Here is a 15,641-nt window from a genome sequence, read left to right as displayed (position 1 = left end):
AATTAATTAAACTAGCTAAGTGCTCACTCACCCATGCCTGCCACATATAACCTTTGTAGCAAGGCAGGTTGAGCAGTGATTGAGGCCATTTTTAGCATCTCAGACCCATCTAACATACCATCTGCCCCAATATCCCACCATTGTAACACCCAAGTTGTCACCCCTTCTTGTCCCTTTTACTTAAAGCACATTATTAGTTCTAATTCACCAGCAGAATATTCCCTCCATCATTATCTGTCTCTGGAATTTATTTTTGGTTATCTCAAGGCTCATAAATAGGTCTTTGTTTGAATAAAAGAGTGACTGTAAAACATTTTCCTCCTTCTTGATAATGTCCTCTTCATGAGAGAAGTCAGTATTTGCTGGGATCCTCTGTTTTAAGGTCCCAGTTCTGTTGAGATATGATAGTTCTCACTTTAGTGTATGATAGTCTGCACCCATGCTTCTTTGCCATCCTATATGTCATAATTTCTAGGCATTCCTCCTGCTGTTGGATTCCGTAATATCCATAATATCCATAATTACATAATATCCATACTAGAAAACATGTGATCTGTGCATCCTTTTCCAAAGTCAATGCTTCTCTAGTCTGTTCTAATTATCTCCTTATTTATAATTCTTCTTCCACAGTGTCTTATAATGTACTTAGCAATAGCCAACCTACTGCTGTAATAGCTTGTTCACTTTCCCTTCTCCATGTCCTTTTCCCTACCATTTTGGATAGGATATCTAACAATCCCTTGGGTCATTTCAGGGTATCCCTGTATTCATACATAGCTCCAAAATGCTCAAAAAATCTAGCTGAATCTTTTCACATGGCAGTGGCTGGCCTGCATGGGATTTCCCTCCTGACAATGGGATTTCCCTTATAGACAATGGGCTTTCCCCTGGCAGAGCCTCTTTATCCCTGCTTGCTTTAGGTCTCTTGCCTGGCTCTGTTAGAGATGTTAGAATGTCAGAATGTTAGAAGATGGAGGAGGAACAGTAAAGTATCCTTCAAACTGAGAAGGCACTTTAAGACCAAAAAATGAAACAAGCCTCTCCATAACATTTACACACAGTTTTGCTGATGTGGAGATTGGGTGAATGATGATCCAGATGCTACACAGCTATTCTCTGCAATGCCAGGACCTTAATCCACAGATTTATAGAGCAAGAGGGTGCAGAAGTCATTGTGGGGTTGGAGTATTCAATGTTTAACAGATCATCTATGCACCAAAATAGGGAAGAGGAAGAAATGATGGTATCTCTACTAGTTATCTAAGCAACGTTAAAGAAGATCAGAACAAATTTTCCTGCATTTTGGTCAGGGGATACATTAACTTCTTTTTTTTTTTTAAGATTTTATTTGTTTATTTATTTGTCAGAGAGAAAGAGAGAGAGCACGCACAGCAGGAAGAGAGAGAAGTGGGCTCCCTACCGAGCAAGGAACCTGATGCGGAACTCGATCCCAAGACGCTGGGATCATGACCTGAATCAAAGGCAGTGGCTTGAAGTGAATTCAATAAACTTTTCCTTTGTTCTGCCTCAGGTGAATTCTTTCACCTCCAGCCCCCACCTAATTGGAACACACCATAGTTACCATAGTAGACAGCAGAGTCCATGCAGTAGAGTTAGAATAGTTGTCTACTAAATTCTTATTCGGTCTATATAAGCAGAAGAGTTCTAAGTCAAGTCAGGAGAAGCCTAACTTGAACTTAAAATTTTTTTCAGACTCTTATTTAATTCTAAAACTTGAGTTTACTGACCCCAAAGCCTTAAATGAAAGGGAAACTGGGTCCTCACTACTTTGTTGATTTTTATACTGTTTATACCTTTTTACTCTTCATTTTTTTCTCCCAGACTTCTCCAAAGAGATACATAGCCTTAAATAGCCATAAAGCCAAATGTGCATAGCAGCATTCCACTATCCAGTAGAAGTGGTACATATGAGATTTGGTCTGAGCAGGCCTTCAAGGCGCAAGTTCCATTAGGAAGCTGCCCAGATGCTCATAGCCCCCACTCCTACCTTCTTTCTCCCAGCTTCCAACTGTGACCTCACAGGGAGTTCTCTAAAATCAGTTGATTGAGGAAGAGAAAACTTGCGGCTGGTTTTCAGATGGTTCTGCATGATATGTAGGCACTAACTGAAGTAGAAAACTGCAGGTCTATGACCCCTTTCTGGGCATCCCTAAAGGACAGTGGTGAAGGGAAATCCTCCCAGTGAGAAAAGTGTTGAGCATCTGGTTGTTCATTTTGCTTGAAAGGAAAAACGGCCAGACATGCAATTATATACTGATTCATGAACTGTGGCAATGGTTTGACTGGATTCTCAGGGACTTGGAAGAGTCATGATTAGAAAACTGCTGACCAAGAGGTCTGGAGAAGGAGCACCTGGGTGGCTCAGTTAAGTGTCTGCCTTTGGCTCATGTCATGATCCTAGAGTCCTGGGATCAAGTCCTGCTTTGGGCTCCCTGCTCAGTGCGTTGTCTGCTTCTTCCTCTGCCGCTCTGCTCTTGTGCTCCCACTCTCTCTCAAATAAATAAAAAATCTTTAAAAAAAAAAAAAAAAGGTAGGCCTGGAGAAGAGGTATGTGGATAGAGCTCTCTGAATCAGCAAAAAGCATGACTATATTTTTGTTCCATGTAAATGCTCACCAAGGGGTAACCTCAGTAAATCAAGTGGATAGAATGACCTGTTCTATGGCTACCAGTCAGCTTCTTTCCCTAGCCACTGCTATCATTGCCAGTGAGGTCATGAACAAAATGGCTATGATGACAGATGAAGGTTATGCACGGGCTCAGCAATAGGAATGTAAGCTTCAAAAGGGAGGGACTGTGACTATTTTTTTTTTTTTTTTTTTTGCTGTTGTGTCCCCAGAGCCATCAGTACTGCTGAATGAGTAAATACATGAATTACAAAAGTTTTAAAACATTGTACTGAGAAAAGAGACAGTTCTTGGTAATAGTTTCACATTAACTCATTTAAAAAGAGTGATGATCATGAACATTTGGGAAATTAAAGTTAAGTGATGGGAGATACACACACATATTTTTGTATTACTAATTGCTTCTTAAAATCCCAGGAGTTTTTTAGATTATTTATTTATTTATTTATTTGACAGAGAGAGACAGAGTGAGAGAGGGAACATAAGCAGGGGGAGTGAGAGAGGGAGAAGCAGGCCTCCCACTGAGCAGAGAGTCCGACGTGGGGCCTGATCCCAGAACCCCGGGATCATGACCTGAGCCAGAGGCAGACACCCAATGACTGAGCCACCCAGCTGCCCCAGTTTTTTAGATTTTTTAATCAGTCAAAAAGTAACTGAGTTTAGGAAATAACACCAATTTCAAATTTTATAGACAAAACATAAATGTGATCTTATCACTGTAACTTTCATCAATTAAAAATTACTAATAAAGAGGCACCTGGGTGGTTCAGTCAGTTAAGCATCTACCTTCATGTCAGGTCATGATCTCAGTGTTCTGGGATCCAGTTCTGCTTTAGGCTCCCTGCTCACCAGAGAGCCTGCTTCTCTCTCTTCCTCTGCTGTTTCCACTGCTTATGCTCTCTCAGATTTTCTTTGTCAAATAAAATCTTTTAAAAATCACTAACAGAAATAGGGCAGGATTTTGTAAAAATACTTTGGAGATGGTGATGGAAATGTGTGCACCAAATGGCCTAATTACAGTAGTTTCCTCTTCTCTGTGGTTAATACATTCCCAGACCTCCAATGGATGCCTGACTGCAGATGGTACCAAACTCTCTACACAAGTTTGACTCTTAAAAAACACAGGTCTGAACTGTTCAGGCCCACTTTTTTTTTTATACAGTATAGTTGGTTTTTTTTTAAGATTTTATTTATTCATTTGACAGACAGAGATCACAAGTAGGCAAAGCAGGCAGAGAAGAGAGGAGGAAGCAGGCTCTCCGCAGAGCAGATCCCATGACCCTGCGATCATGACCTGAGCAGAAGGCAGAGGCTTTAACCCACTGAGCCACCCAGGTGCCCCTACACAGTATAGTTATAAGGAGTTAAACATAAAGCTACTCCCACATGCTTCTACACAAGGTTATAAACCCTTTTATCCTAGTGAAAATGTCACTTGAAAGACATATACAAACTATACAAAACTATAGTTTTGATTAAGTTAAGCACAGGAGTATTCCAATAGTTTTTTGTTTTTTTGTGTGTGTGTTTGTGTGTGTGTGTTTTTTTACTTTGTTTTTAAGATTTAGAGAGAACATGTGTTGGGGGAGGGAAAGAATCCTCAAGCACATTTCCTGCTGTGGGGACCCTGAGATCAGCCACCCAGCCAAGCCATTCCAACACCCCTCCAATATGCTTCCACATGAGTTTACATAGACTCTTATCTCAAGATTTTATTTAAAGTAAGTTATATACAAGTGTGGTACCAATGGTTTAAGCATATAGCTTATCTCATATGTGTAGGCCCACTTACATGTGAATTCTTTTACATTAGTATGTTTTCCTTATGACTTAACATTCTTATTATAAAAGTACAGATTATGTATAATACACAAAAGGTGTTGTTATTGGTAGTTTCTGGTCAACAGCAGGCTGTTAAGCTTTTGGGGAATCAAGTTATACAGAATTTCAACTGTATAAGGTGGGGGGTAGGGTTGGTACCCCTAAACCCCACATTATTCAAAGGTCAACTATACTGTTTTTTTCCTATATATACATGTAGTATGATAAAATTTAATTTATAAATAAGGTACAGGACAGGATCAACACTAAAATAGATGGTTATAATACTATACTATAGGGGAGCCTGAGCGGCTCAGTTGGTTGTCTGACGCTGGTTTTGGCTCAGGTCGTGATCTCATGGGTTCAGAGATCAAGCCCCAAGTTGGGCTCCAAGCTCCATTGGGGAGTCTGCTTGAAGATTCTCTTTGCTCCTCCTTCCACTCTTTCAAAATGAATAAATCTTTAAAAATATAATGAAGTTATGTGAATATGGTCTCTCAAAATCTTATTATACTCACCCTTCTTTTGATGTAGGATAAGAGTGCCTACGTGATTAAGTTGAAGGACAGGCATTGCGATACAGCATTAGGTTACTGACCCTCTGCTCATCTGCCAAAGGGTCTTTTGCTTCAGCACTGCTGTTGCCTGAAGCCATGTAAAGTGAAACACAGTGGGGGCTGGGGGAGGGCACTTCTATACTCTGAGCACTTTTCCTCCCCTAACAACATGCCCAAGTCATAGCTACAAAACCACATAAGCCAATTCCTCCTTCATAATTTGCCAAATTTTCTCACCTTTCCTTATTTCCTTTAACTAGGATAAGGAACCATTTGGACAAGTAAATTCAGATTAGATTTTTATAGTGATAAAACTTGTTTTCAGCTCTCTATATTTCAAGTCTATTGGCTCCTTTGAAATTCTTTCAGATGAGAGATGTGGTTTGGTACTTTTCACAAACTTAAAAAGGTTTTTGGAAGTTACAAAAACATCAAATAGTTTAGACGTCTGAGTGCTTTGACAGACTTGGAACTTTTTTAAAGAAAATGCCATCACACTTTCCTTCAGTTGAGCACCCTGAGATTTCCTTAGAGTCTTGAGTTGTTTCAGGATTCAGGACAGCATTCTGAGTTACCTCCTGTTGCAAGATGAAGGAATCCCTTTCTCAGAGAAAACTTGTGTGGTAAATTTAATTTTCTCAAAAATGGCCAATGGACAAAGGCTATTGAAGGTTTTGGGATAAAAGGTGTCTAGCTGTCCTCCATCTCTCATTCTCTTCATAATAGATTAAGGCTAGATTAAATATTTCACCAGTTTATTCACTGTATTTTCTTATTTGATGAGAAGGATGAAATTTTTGAATGCATATATACATGTTTCTTTAGCTTGCAGAATGTATATATACTTTTTACATTTCTCCCCTACTAAAAAAGTTAAAAGTTTTTTACAGGTCAAGAAAATGATCATTTATAATCCACCCAAAGTTGGCATATTTGTTCCATCGTTTCAGTATACAAAAATATTGTTTTATTTGTACTTACTGCCTGTATACAACCATATGATCAGGCTGTTTTGTTCTAAGTTGACTTTTAATTCAGAGATTAGGCAGCTAAGTCCAAGTTTGGCCTAGTGATCACTCCTCCATCTTCCCAAGCTGGGGGGACCTATTTTTGTAGCTCATGTTCATCTCTTGTGGCTCTTTTAACACGTTCTTCCAGTTCTTACCAAGCATCTGAGACTTGGTTCATCACAGCCATTAAATTTACTTTTGCTAACACAGGGTAACAAATAATGCTTTTCCTAGACAAGTTATTTGGAAAGCCATCTTGGCAGACCAAGACAAAACAGATTTGGTAATCCAGAATCTATCCTCATTCATCTGCAAACTAGTGACATGGTCTTCACCACCAATTTAAAGAGATTGCTTCAGTAACTGGCTCTAAGATTTGTTTTATCCCATAACCTTATTAAGTTTTAAGCATCTTGAATCAAGTTGGTCTCCTTTTCTAGTATCTAAAACCTAAGATCCTACATAACTATTCACTATTCTAAAGCGTGAATTGTTAAACTATTAAAACTTTATTGAAACAATTTACCTTTGTCCTTCCAGACTGTCATATTTTGCCAGATTCAAGGATTGGGTCAACAGAGCCAATGGGCAGCTGACACAAAATCTGTGTATTTTTAAGATCCTGAGGGCCACCCAGTGTCCTCCTAATGTACCACAGCATATTCAGTTATGTCTTTATAACCCAGTAATATCTCCCGACTACACAAAAAGTAAATGGAAAACAGAGAAGTTCCACCTCTACATACTGAATTAAATTTTATTTTAAAAGGTGAAGTTTTATATATTCTTTGAAAAAATGAAAATCCAAAAGTTTTAGAATTAAGTAATGAGACTTCAACATTATAAAGCTATTTATAACAGTAAGTAAAGTAGTGGTAATGTTTTACCCTTATAAAAATGTCACAGAATTCAAATCACAACTTGGATCCTCAACAGATTCAAGTAGTGTCTTATCTTATACAATAAGGGTTTGATCAGTTTTAAGATAAAATTCCCCCAGATACGCTGTCTTCAAGTCCTCTAATCTCCCGGTCCATCAGCTCACAGTGGGATAGCTGGCTGCTGTGGCAATTCCACAGTGGTTGTTCTGGTCTTTGGCCATTTTTACGTAGCCATTACAGCCCCATTCTGGACCCCAACTGAAAGAAGAGCACATTTTCTGTTTTATACAAAGAATCAAGTACACATTAACTTCATTAATAATAATAGTTAATAATTAAAATAGAACTTTCCACTTATCAGGCACTATTCTAATTACTGTTACATACAGTAGTAAGCATGCTAATTCCCATGAATCCTTAACATTTAAAGATAGGAAACTGAGACAGAGGTACAATTCCAACATGCTAGTCTATTTCTACATGCTATCTTAGAACTCATCTCAGTTCAAGAATTTTAGTGGTGAAAACTGATCCTGACAAATCTCAAGCCTTGGAGTTGTAAAGCAGCATAAAATGGCAGGACCCCAAATGATAACAGGAACAATGCACAGAGCCCACTGGACTCTTGGAAAATCTTTCCAACTTAAAGAGTCAGCAGTTATTTGTGCTCAGTGTATCTTGCTGAAAAACTGACATAGAAAAAGGAAACCAGCCCTTAACTCTATAGGTGCAACATACTTTATCTGAAACTCTTGGGGCCCTATTTGAGTAAAAAAAAAATTTAGAATTTAGAAATGTAATGTTACAAATACATTGTATTTCCAACACTCTTGCTACAAAATCTTGTAATCAAACATCAGCACCTTTTACTTTTATAAAAGTATCAGCATGTTCACACTTAAGTGGGGGAAAGACTTGTGGGATTTCAAAGTTGAACTTTTTTGGACTTGAAATCAAATACTGATTCCAAACAAGCATGTGCTTTTCAATTTAATATATATAACATTTGGAGTTTTTTACCTGTTCTTGACAATCCAAAATTTATTGTTATTTGAATCTGTTCCTTCAAAGCCATAGCCAACCACCAGTACACCATGATCCAGATCTTTGCTGCTGCAATCTGGATCAAAATAAATGCCTAGGAGAATAAAATTCAATGTCAGGGTAAGAAGCTCCAAGTGACACATGACAGTAACTCACCCTATCTACCAGTTAAGAAAGACATCTCAAAATTCAATTAAATGTTATAAACAAATTCCAAACTAATGTTTAAATATTTACCAAAAAATTGTTAAGGCTCATAAAAAAAGAAAAGTCGAACTCAACTCACTAGGAATCAAAATTAAACTAAATCCAAGATATCTTCTACTTGAAAAAATACAAAGATTTCTAAAAGTAAGATCTAGTTACCAAGACTAAGGGGATTTAGCCACTCCTATTATTTAGCATAATCCTTTCTACTCCTAAAAGGAAGTAGCACAAGACAAAGTTAACACTTGAGGTACAGGGTTCTTTACAGTTCTAAGTAAACACTTAAAAAAAAAAAAAAAGGTCCAACAATTGGACAGTAGTTATGTCAATTATTTGTATTTATGGAATTACATAGCCATTTAAAAATATTTAAGGAGAGTCTCATGTCTCTCTCATGCCTAAAGTATGTCAAATGGAAACATCACTATTATTAAATGCACACTCAAAATTCTACAGTCTTGGAAAGCAGGACTCCAAACCAAAAAGTCAACTGCAGTGTTTTCCAATTTTGCCTGCCTAATTTTCAATAGTAAAAATATCAACACCTACCTGATTTATAGAACTGGAACGACTGATGTCCTGCATCAATAGCAACAGAGATGGGTCCTACAGTTGCCACTGCCTTCATAAGGGCCCTCTCTCGTTGAGGGATGTCCACGAAGCCAGTGTCATTGGCAACAGAATACTCAGGCTTGTAGTTACAGCTATCTGTGTCCTATTAAAGGTAAAGGGGAAAGAAAGTTGATCACTAGGAGCTGATCATGAGTTCTAGGACCTCAGGACTCAGCAGTTTGCAGTTTTTTTTTTTTTTTAAATTTCATTAACATATAATGTAATATTTGCTTCAGGAGTACAGGTCTGTGTATCATCAGTCTTACACAATTTACTGCACTCACCATAGCACATACCCTCCCCAATGTCCATAAGTCAGCCACCCTATCCCTCCCCTTCCACCCCCCAGCAACCCTCTGTTTCCTGAGATTAAGAGTCTTATGGTTTGTTTCCCTTCCCGGTCCCATAGTTTGCAGCTTAATGATGTCCAAGTCAACTTTGTTGTAAGTCAACAGCAAAACAGTACTGGCTGATTTGAAAGTGAAAATCAGCAGTATGTTTTTTTCAGTGAAAACCCAAGTCTACTTGTCCATAAGAAATCTTACACTATGGAGATTATGTCTAGAATGGTAAATAAAGTCTCCAAGTTACACAGAAATAAGAAGAGCTATACACTAACCATCTATTCAGAGAACCTGTCCAAAAGCTGATAATTTATAGTGGCCGTTTTCTGTCAGTTTACGTCTAAAATGTGAATGCTGAATAAAATGCCTGTTATCTTTGAAAATGTTTAATACAACTTTCAAGAGGAGGGCTGGAATAACAAGATAAAGAACTCCATTTACCCTTGCAAGATACGGATAAGATTCCTCTGAGTCCAGGCCTCCATTGTCCTTAATATATTGGAAGGCAAAATCCATCAGGCCACCATTGCAGCCCTGATTGCCTTGAGACCGAGAGCAGTCCACCAGGTTCTGCTCACTCAGTGACACAAGTTTACCAGTTTTCCGGAACATCTGTCCTTCAAGAGCACCAGTTGCACTAAAAGCCCAACAAGAACCACACTGACCCTGAAAATAAAAAAGTTATCAGTTTACAAGACAACAATAGCCCATATACCTAAATATTCTTAAAACAAAAAAGCAAACTGATGTCACTCCAGTCTACCAAAGCTAGGACACTAATTCCTTTTGGCTTTACTCTTAGAAGGAGACCTACTATTATCGTACCTGATTCTTCACAGGAGTTACATAGCCTTTCTGAGTCCAATCCACAGATTTGGGGATCTCAGCAAAGAGAGGTTCTTGGAACACTTTCCCTTTCCTGTGTTTCTGGTTTCGAAAGCCATTCATCACCTGCCTGAATTCTTCATTGGTCTTAAGTAAGTAAAATGTTGAAAAAATGAGGTTATTCTGCTAAAGTACAAAGAGGAAGCACAAAAAGTTCAGCAATCCAAGCTACACTCACCATGTCACCGAAGGCATTCATTGCCATCGTGAAGCCATGTTTCCCTTGGCTGTATTCCCGATTATGCAGTTCAATCATTTTCATATTCTTCTCCCACACTGCTCTCCTCCAACCTTCTTCATTCTAGAGGCAAATATGTAATATACCTTTATTTCTACTTAAAACCGAGCCGCTCACCAACTGGATTTGCAGACAGATCGGGAGAAAAACCATAGCTAGGGATGGCTTTATATTTCTGCTGGAGCTGTTCTCCAACAACCATACAACAGGAATTATGCCCGTATTATACTCAAAAATGGGTGCCATTAAGGTACTGCCTTGGTAAAAGCTGATTTCTGGATGCTACTCTCCACCTAAACGCCCAGCAAGGAGGGCCTTTCTCTCGTGGTCCCTCTGGACAGTTTCATGTTACCAACCATGCCATATAATCTTCTGTGCGTTGCCTTCCACTGGTACCACTGTGAATCTAAGCTTTGGTCGAGTTCTGGAGCTGCTGAGGCTATTCCCAAGCAAAGGGCAGTCAGGAAGAGTGAAGTATTCATGTTTCAAAAACCTAGTAAAGAGAATGAAGTAAATAATCAATGAGATGGATCCTTTTTAAAAAGCCATCCTATTTTGTCCTGAGATGCTGTGGAGTAAAAATGCTTAAATCATCTTCCCAAATATTTACAGGTCTGTGAAGAAGGTTATGGATGTGGGTGGAGAAAAACAGGCCAAGGACTTAAAACAGTGGAGGTATGATTCAGCCATCAACTGAAAAACAGGCTGACAAGTGCTGTAGGAATTGAAACTGACTTCACTGTAACAGCGCTGTGACAATTTAGATTTTGATAGGGGTCTCAGAATCTTAGAGCAACTAAGAAGCTGTTGGTCCGAGTTATTTACTGAAAATACCGAGGTGACCCAGGAAATCTTATTTATCAGGACACCTGATCTCAAGTAAGGGCAGGGAACCCCCAAGACTTAGGTAGCCACTTCACACTTTTCTTTTAGACTAATGTACAGCACGTCGTGAGACTGATCTTCGAACCGCCAGTTCTTGCACTGAAAACTTTCTGAAAGACCTTCCCAAGAAGTTGGGCAGGAGTGCGCAGTCCCCACATTTGACCTCTGCCGCCAACACTCCCATTCACTCCCCCAAATCGAGGACGTGGTCACGAGGCACAAAGAAGTCCCAAGCCCCCAGTTCCCGACCCCGACCTGGCCAAGGCTCTGCCAGGGATCAGAGCACTGTCCCAGGCGGGGCCAAGAGCGGCGCGAAAGGCGGGGCCGGGGCGGGCCGTGGGCTCTCCTTCGGGCTCGTCGCTCTCAGCTTCCAAAGGATGTTGATGCACGGCCCTGCAAGGAGTGCCGGGCCCCGCAGACAGTGCGTAAGTCACGCTGCCACGTTAACTCCTTAGCCAGGCCGGGTCCCGCCGCGGCCCAGCTATCGGACCTGCGCCAGCCACGGCCCAGAGGCCGACCGATTCCTGCACAGCCCAGGGCCTCCCAGTGGTCTCGGCACCTCCCTGCGTTCCCCAAACCGTCCTCCCCCGACTTCCCACCTCAAGGCTTACAGGATCCAAGCAGCGTCGACTCAGCCGCCTCACCTCCAGGGACGCAGATGTTCTTATTTACGCGGGTCGCACGCGCCCCTCGTCCGAGCCCCGGGGTGGACCCCCCTCCTTTAGTCCCTGTCCCCTACGCAGTGGGTCTCCACACTGAGACGCTGACCTACGGCGTCCACAGCCGCGCCGGCGCACTTCACAGACGCACGCAGCCCTTCCAGATCGCCGAGGCTTGGGATTCTGACGCAGTCGCTTCTGACTCAGCCTTTAAGGTCTCTGGATTTCTGTCCGCTCGGCCCGCCCTTACCGCCTGCCCGCGCGGCGATTGGCTGCGCTGGCCTGTGGGGCAGGGCCTCCATGCGTGGGACTCCCAGCGCGTGACTGGGCTGGGTCTCAACTTGTCCCAGGGCAGCTGGGACGTGCTTTGGTGGGCGCGGGGGTGTTGCGGAGGAGGGAAGCATACATTGTACGTTGTATGTATTATATATTGTATTCTTATAGTAAGCTAGAAAAAAGAAAATGTTACAATAAATCGAAATGAAGAAAAAATACAGGTACAGTATTCTAGGGTATTTATCAAAAGAACTATGGATGTAACTGAATTCCACATTTCAAACCTGTGTTGTTCAAGGGTCAACTGTATGTAAAGATTTAAGGAAATTAATTCAGAAGTGTTTCTAAAATTTTATTTTTTTAATTGCATAAGAAACACCCATTGTAGAAAATATGTTTTAGAAAATGAACACCCCATCCACATTTCAAACCTGTGTTGTTCGAGGGTCAACTGTATGTGGAGATTTAAGGAAATTAATTCAGAAATGTTTCTAAAATTTTCTTTTTTTAATTGCATAAGAAACACTCACTGTAGAAAGTATGTTTTAGAAAATGAACACCCCTATCCTCTCCTTCCTCTTTTCTAAGCATATCTTTATATATATGTTTTTCTTTTTACAGAAATGGAGTCATAGTGCATGCCAATTTGTAGTTAGTTAAAATTAAGTTAAGTCTGTAGAAGCAAAATTAGACAAATATTTTTAAAAGTCAGCAATAACTACAAATTTCATTTTATGGCCTTTAAAAGTAGAGTCCTTTTCATCTCAAACACAGCTAAGGATCCAAAGTTCTCAGGTGGTTACAGAAGTGTATTGCATATGGCTGGCCTTTGGTTTTTTGTTTTATCTTAAAAAAAAAAAAAAAGTAATCATGGTGGTCAATACATGTGGAAATGAATGAAGACCACCCACATAATACAAAAAGGAGACCATTCAAAAACAGCCTGAGTGAAGAAAACTTTAATTATGAAAAAAGAGAAGCTTCTGTAAGAGGCTGTTGTCATGGGGAAGCTGGAGGAGAAATAACTAGAAATGGAATCTCGTTTATGTGATTGGTTTGGGGAAAATATTTGGATTTCTCTGGTTTGTCCTGCTTTGGAAGAGGAGGTAGAGAGAAACTGATAGCCATTCAGCAAGAGACAGTTGGAGACAGTTGCTTGAGAGGTTTCTTTTGTGGGTTAGAGTTCTTTGTCATGTAAAGTCTGGCCATTGTTTGTTAACTCAGTCAATCACAAGAAATCTAAATTATTCTAGCACGTGTGGGTTTTACAGTTGCCCTGGGGTCACAGCTCTTTAAGATTGCACAGGGTGGAAAAACCTGCTACCCTGTGAATGCCTGCACTTTAGGCAATAGTCTGGCGGAAGGCTGCCTGGCAGGTGCTGCTCCAAAGAATGGCATCATCTTTGCGTGCTGGAATGTGATACAAAATCAATGGAGGGTGAAATGGCCTCTATTGCAGTTACGCTCAAAACCTAAAATTAAATCAAGAAATATCTAAGTTCAGGAGAATTATAGGAGAAAGCCATTTAAGCAAGAGAGTGGAAGATATTATTGCTCCAACTCGTAATATATACTTATACATAATCTGTTAAATAATGCATTATAGAAATGTGTATTACTAACCATTGTGCTCCTTTTCTTCTTATTCTGTTGCTATTCCTTTGCAAAACAACTTATATGGGTGCTAATATTAAAATAGTCTCATTTTAGTCAAGCGACCAAGACTTAGCTCTCTCTGCCTTTGATAAATTCAGCAAGTTAGAATTTCCCAATTCCTATTTAAAATGCTGTCTTTGTGAAAATATATTCTTATGTGCATGTCTAGATTTCTTTGGCTCACCAGTAAAACAGGATGTAATTTTTTACTTTATCTCCGGAAATTTTAAACAATCCAACTTAATGTTATTCAAGACCCTGGGGCCACTTAACACCTCTCCCCAATATAACAACTGCTCAAATTTGTTTAAATTCAATGAGCCAAGACTTATTCTTAAAAACATTGTCCCAACAACTGTCCATTTGTAGAATGATTTACTATAATTTATAATTTCATGAAAAAGAGCCTGTTTATGATAGATGTTCATATGAAGCCACTTATGAAATAATTTTTTTGAGCTTCTGTAACCTTGTTTTTCCTATACAGTTAAATAGCAATTCCTTAAGTAAATCAATTAACAAGAATTAGTTAAACTTTTACTTTGTGCTCACTGTCCTTTCCTGACACATTCTACATGTAACTTCACTAATAGCTTCACTGAAGCTCAGTCTTTCCATTTTAAAATCTGAGATTAACTACAATAATCTTGATTTTACAGCATATGAGTACAGCTATGACCAATATTATTTAAATGAGATTATGGCAAAGCATCTTGATATAGTAGGTAACAAAAGAGCTGACCTTGTGGGATTTTCCCCACCACCAAGAAGATAATCCACAAACTCTCCTTTGGTTGCCAGAGGATCTCTTCCTTAAATCTGAAAATAAAAAAACAGTTGTTTCATGAAACAAGATGTATCAGTTTCTAATGGTGCTATAACACATTTCCATGAAGTTGGTGGCTGAAAACAACAGGAATTTGTACTCTCACAGTTATGGAGGGCAGAAGTACAAAGTGGCATCACCTAACTTGCAAATCAGTTTGTTACAGGACTGTGCTCCCCCTGGAGCTCTAGGGCAGAACCTGTTCTTTTCCAACTTCTGGTGGCTTTAGCCACTCCTTGGCCTGTGGCACATAACCCCATCTCTGCCTCTGTTGTCATATTGGCTTCTCCTCTTTTTTTTTTTAGATTTTTTTATTTTTTATAAACATATATTTTTATCGCCAGGGGTACAGGTCTGTGAATCACCAGGTTTACACACTTCACAGCACTCACCAAAGCACATACCCTCCCCAATGTCCATAATCCCACCCCCTTCTACCAACCCCCCTCCCCCAGCAACCCTCAGTTTGTTTTGTGAGATTAAGAGTCACTTATGGTTTGTCTCCCTCCCAATTCCATCTTGTTTCATTGATTCTTCTTCTACCCACTGCCTTCTCCTCTTTTGTCTCTGTCAAATTTCCCTCTACCTCCCTCTTACAAGAACCCTTGTGATTGCATTTACAGCCTATCCAGGTAATCCAGGATATCTTTCCCTCTCAAAATCCTTAATCACATTTGAAAAATCTTTGCCATGGTAAAGTACCCTTTACAGGTTTCAAGGATTAAGATCTGCTATCTTTGGGGGCCATTATTTAGTCAACTGCAACATGACATAAATAAAAACTAGTTTCTTGACAAGGCTGATCAACTTTGTGTTTAATATAGACTGGCTTGACTAGGACAGCTATGCTCTAAACTGTGTGAACTTCCCACTCTGTACATTTGCTCATGTCTCTTACTACAGATGCTTCCTGCCTTGACTCTTCTGTTAGTGCAATGTTTGACACAGTTTTTTAAGTTTCAAGACTCCCACACAGCCGCTTTTATTACTCATTCCTCCCCACTCCCCTTACTCTTTCCACAGCCATCTATTCCAGGATCTCTGCATGTGAAAGCATTGTTCACTCATCCCTTCCTGAAGACATTTCTGGTTT

At 39.8% G+C, this 15,641-nt stretch overlaps 1 protein-coding gene across 4 annotated transcripts; it reads right to left on the bottom strand.

Moving 5' to 3' along the window:
• Positions 1-6,774: 6,774 nt before the first annotated feature.
• On the bottom strand, positions 6,775-11,987 carry CTSV (cathepsin V). 4 transcript variants are annotated; one of them, XM_059411690.1, is made up of 8 exons: positions 11,900-11,987; positions 10,603-10,739; positions 10,187-10,309; positions 9,949-10,095; positions 9,565-9,789; positions 8,717-8,882; positions 7,937-8,054; positions 6,775-7,174 (listed from the first exon to the last, which is right to left on the bottom strand). In XM_059411690.1, exons 2-8 carry the CDS (start codon positions 10,726-10,728, stop codon positions 7,072-7,074), a joined length of 1,008 nt encoding a protein of 335 aa, XP_059267673.1. In that variant the 5' UTR covers positions 10,729-10,739; positions 11,900-11,987; the 3' UTR covers positions 6,775-7,071. The 4 variants fall into 4 exon arrangements, with proteins under 4 accessions (XP_059267673.1, XP_059267671.1, XP_059267670.1 ...); XM_059411688.1 differs by having other exon boundaries at positions 11,731-11,969; XM_059411687.1 differs by having other exon boundaries at positions 11,743-11,969.
• Positions 11,988-15,641: the final 3,654 nt, after the last annotated feature.

This window comes from Mustela nigripes, chromosome 9, assembly GCF_022355385.1.
Source record: "Mustela nigripes isolate SB6536 chromosome 9, MUSNIG.SB6536, whole genome shotgun sequence".
Taxonomy (NCBI): domain Eukaryota; kingdom Metazoa; phylum Chordata; class Mammalia; order Carnivora; family Mustelidae; genus Mustela; species Mustela nigripes.
This window is presented reverse-complemented; position numbering and strand designations above follow the sequence as displayed.

Bases quoted from the DNA above. Each gene is read 5' to 3' on its own strand.
- CTSV (XM_059411690.1), bottom strand. From the start codon at position 10,728: ATGAATACTTCACTCTTCCTGACTGCCCTTTGCTTGGGAATAGCCTCA. The intron at 8,883-9,564 runs GTAAATGGAGTT...TACCTTTAATAG, and splicing joins CTTATCCGTATCTTGCAAGG to GACACAGATAGCTGTAACTA. The intron at 7,175-7,936 runs GTAAAAAACTCC...CTCTTCTTTCAG, and splicing joins TTTTGGATTGTCAAGAACAG to TTGGGGTCCAGAATGGGGCT.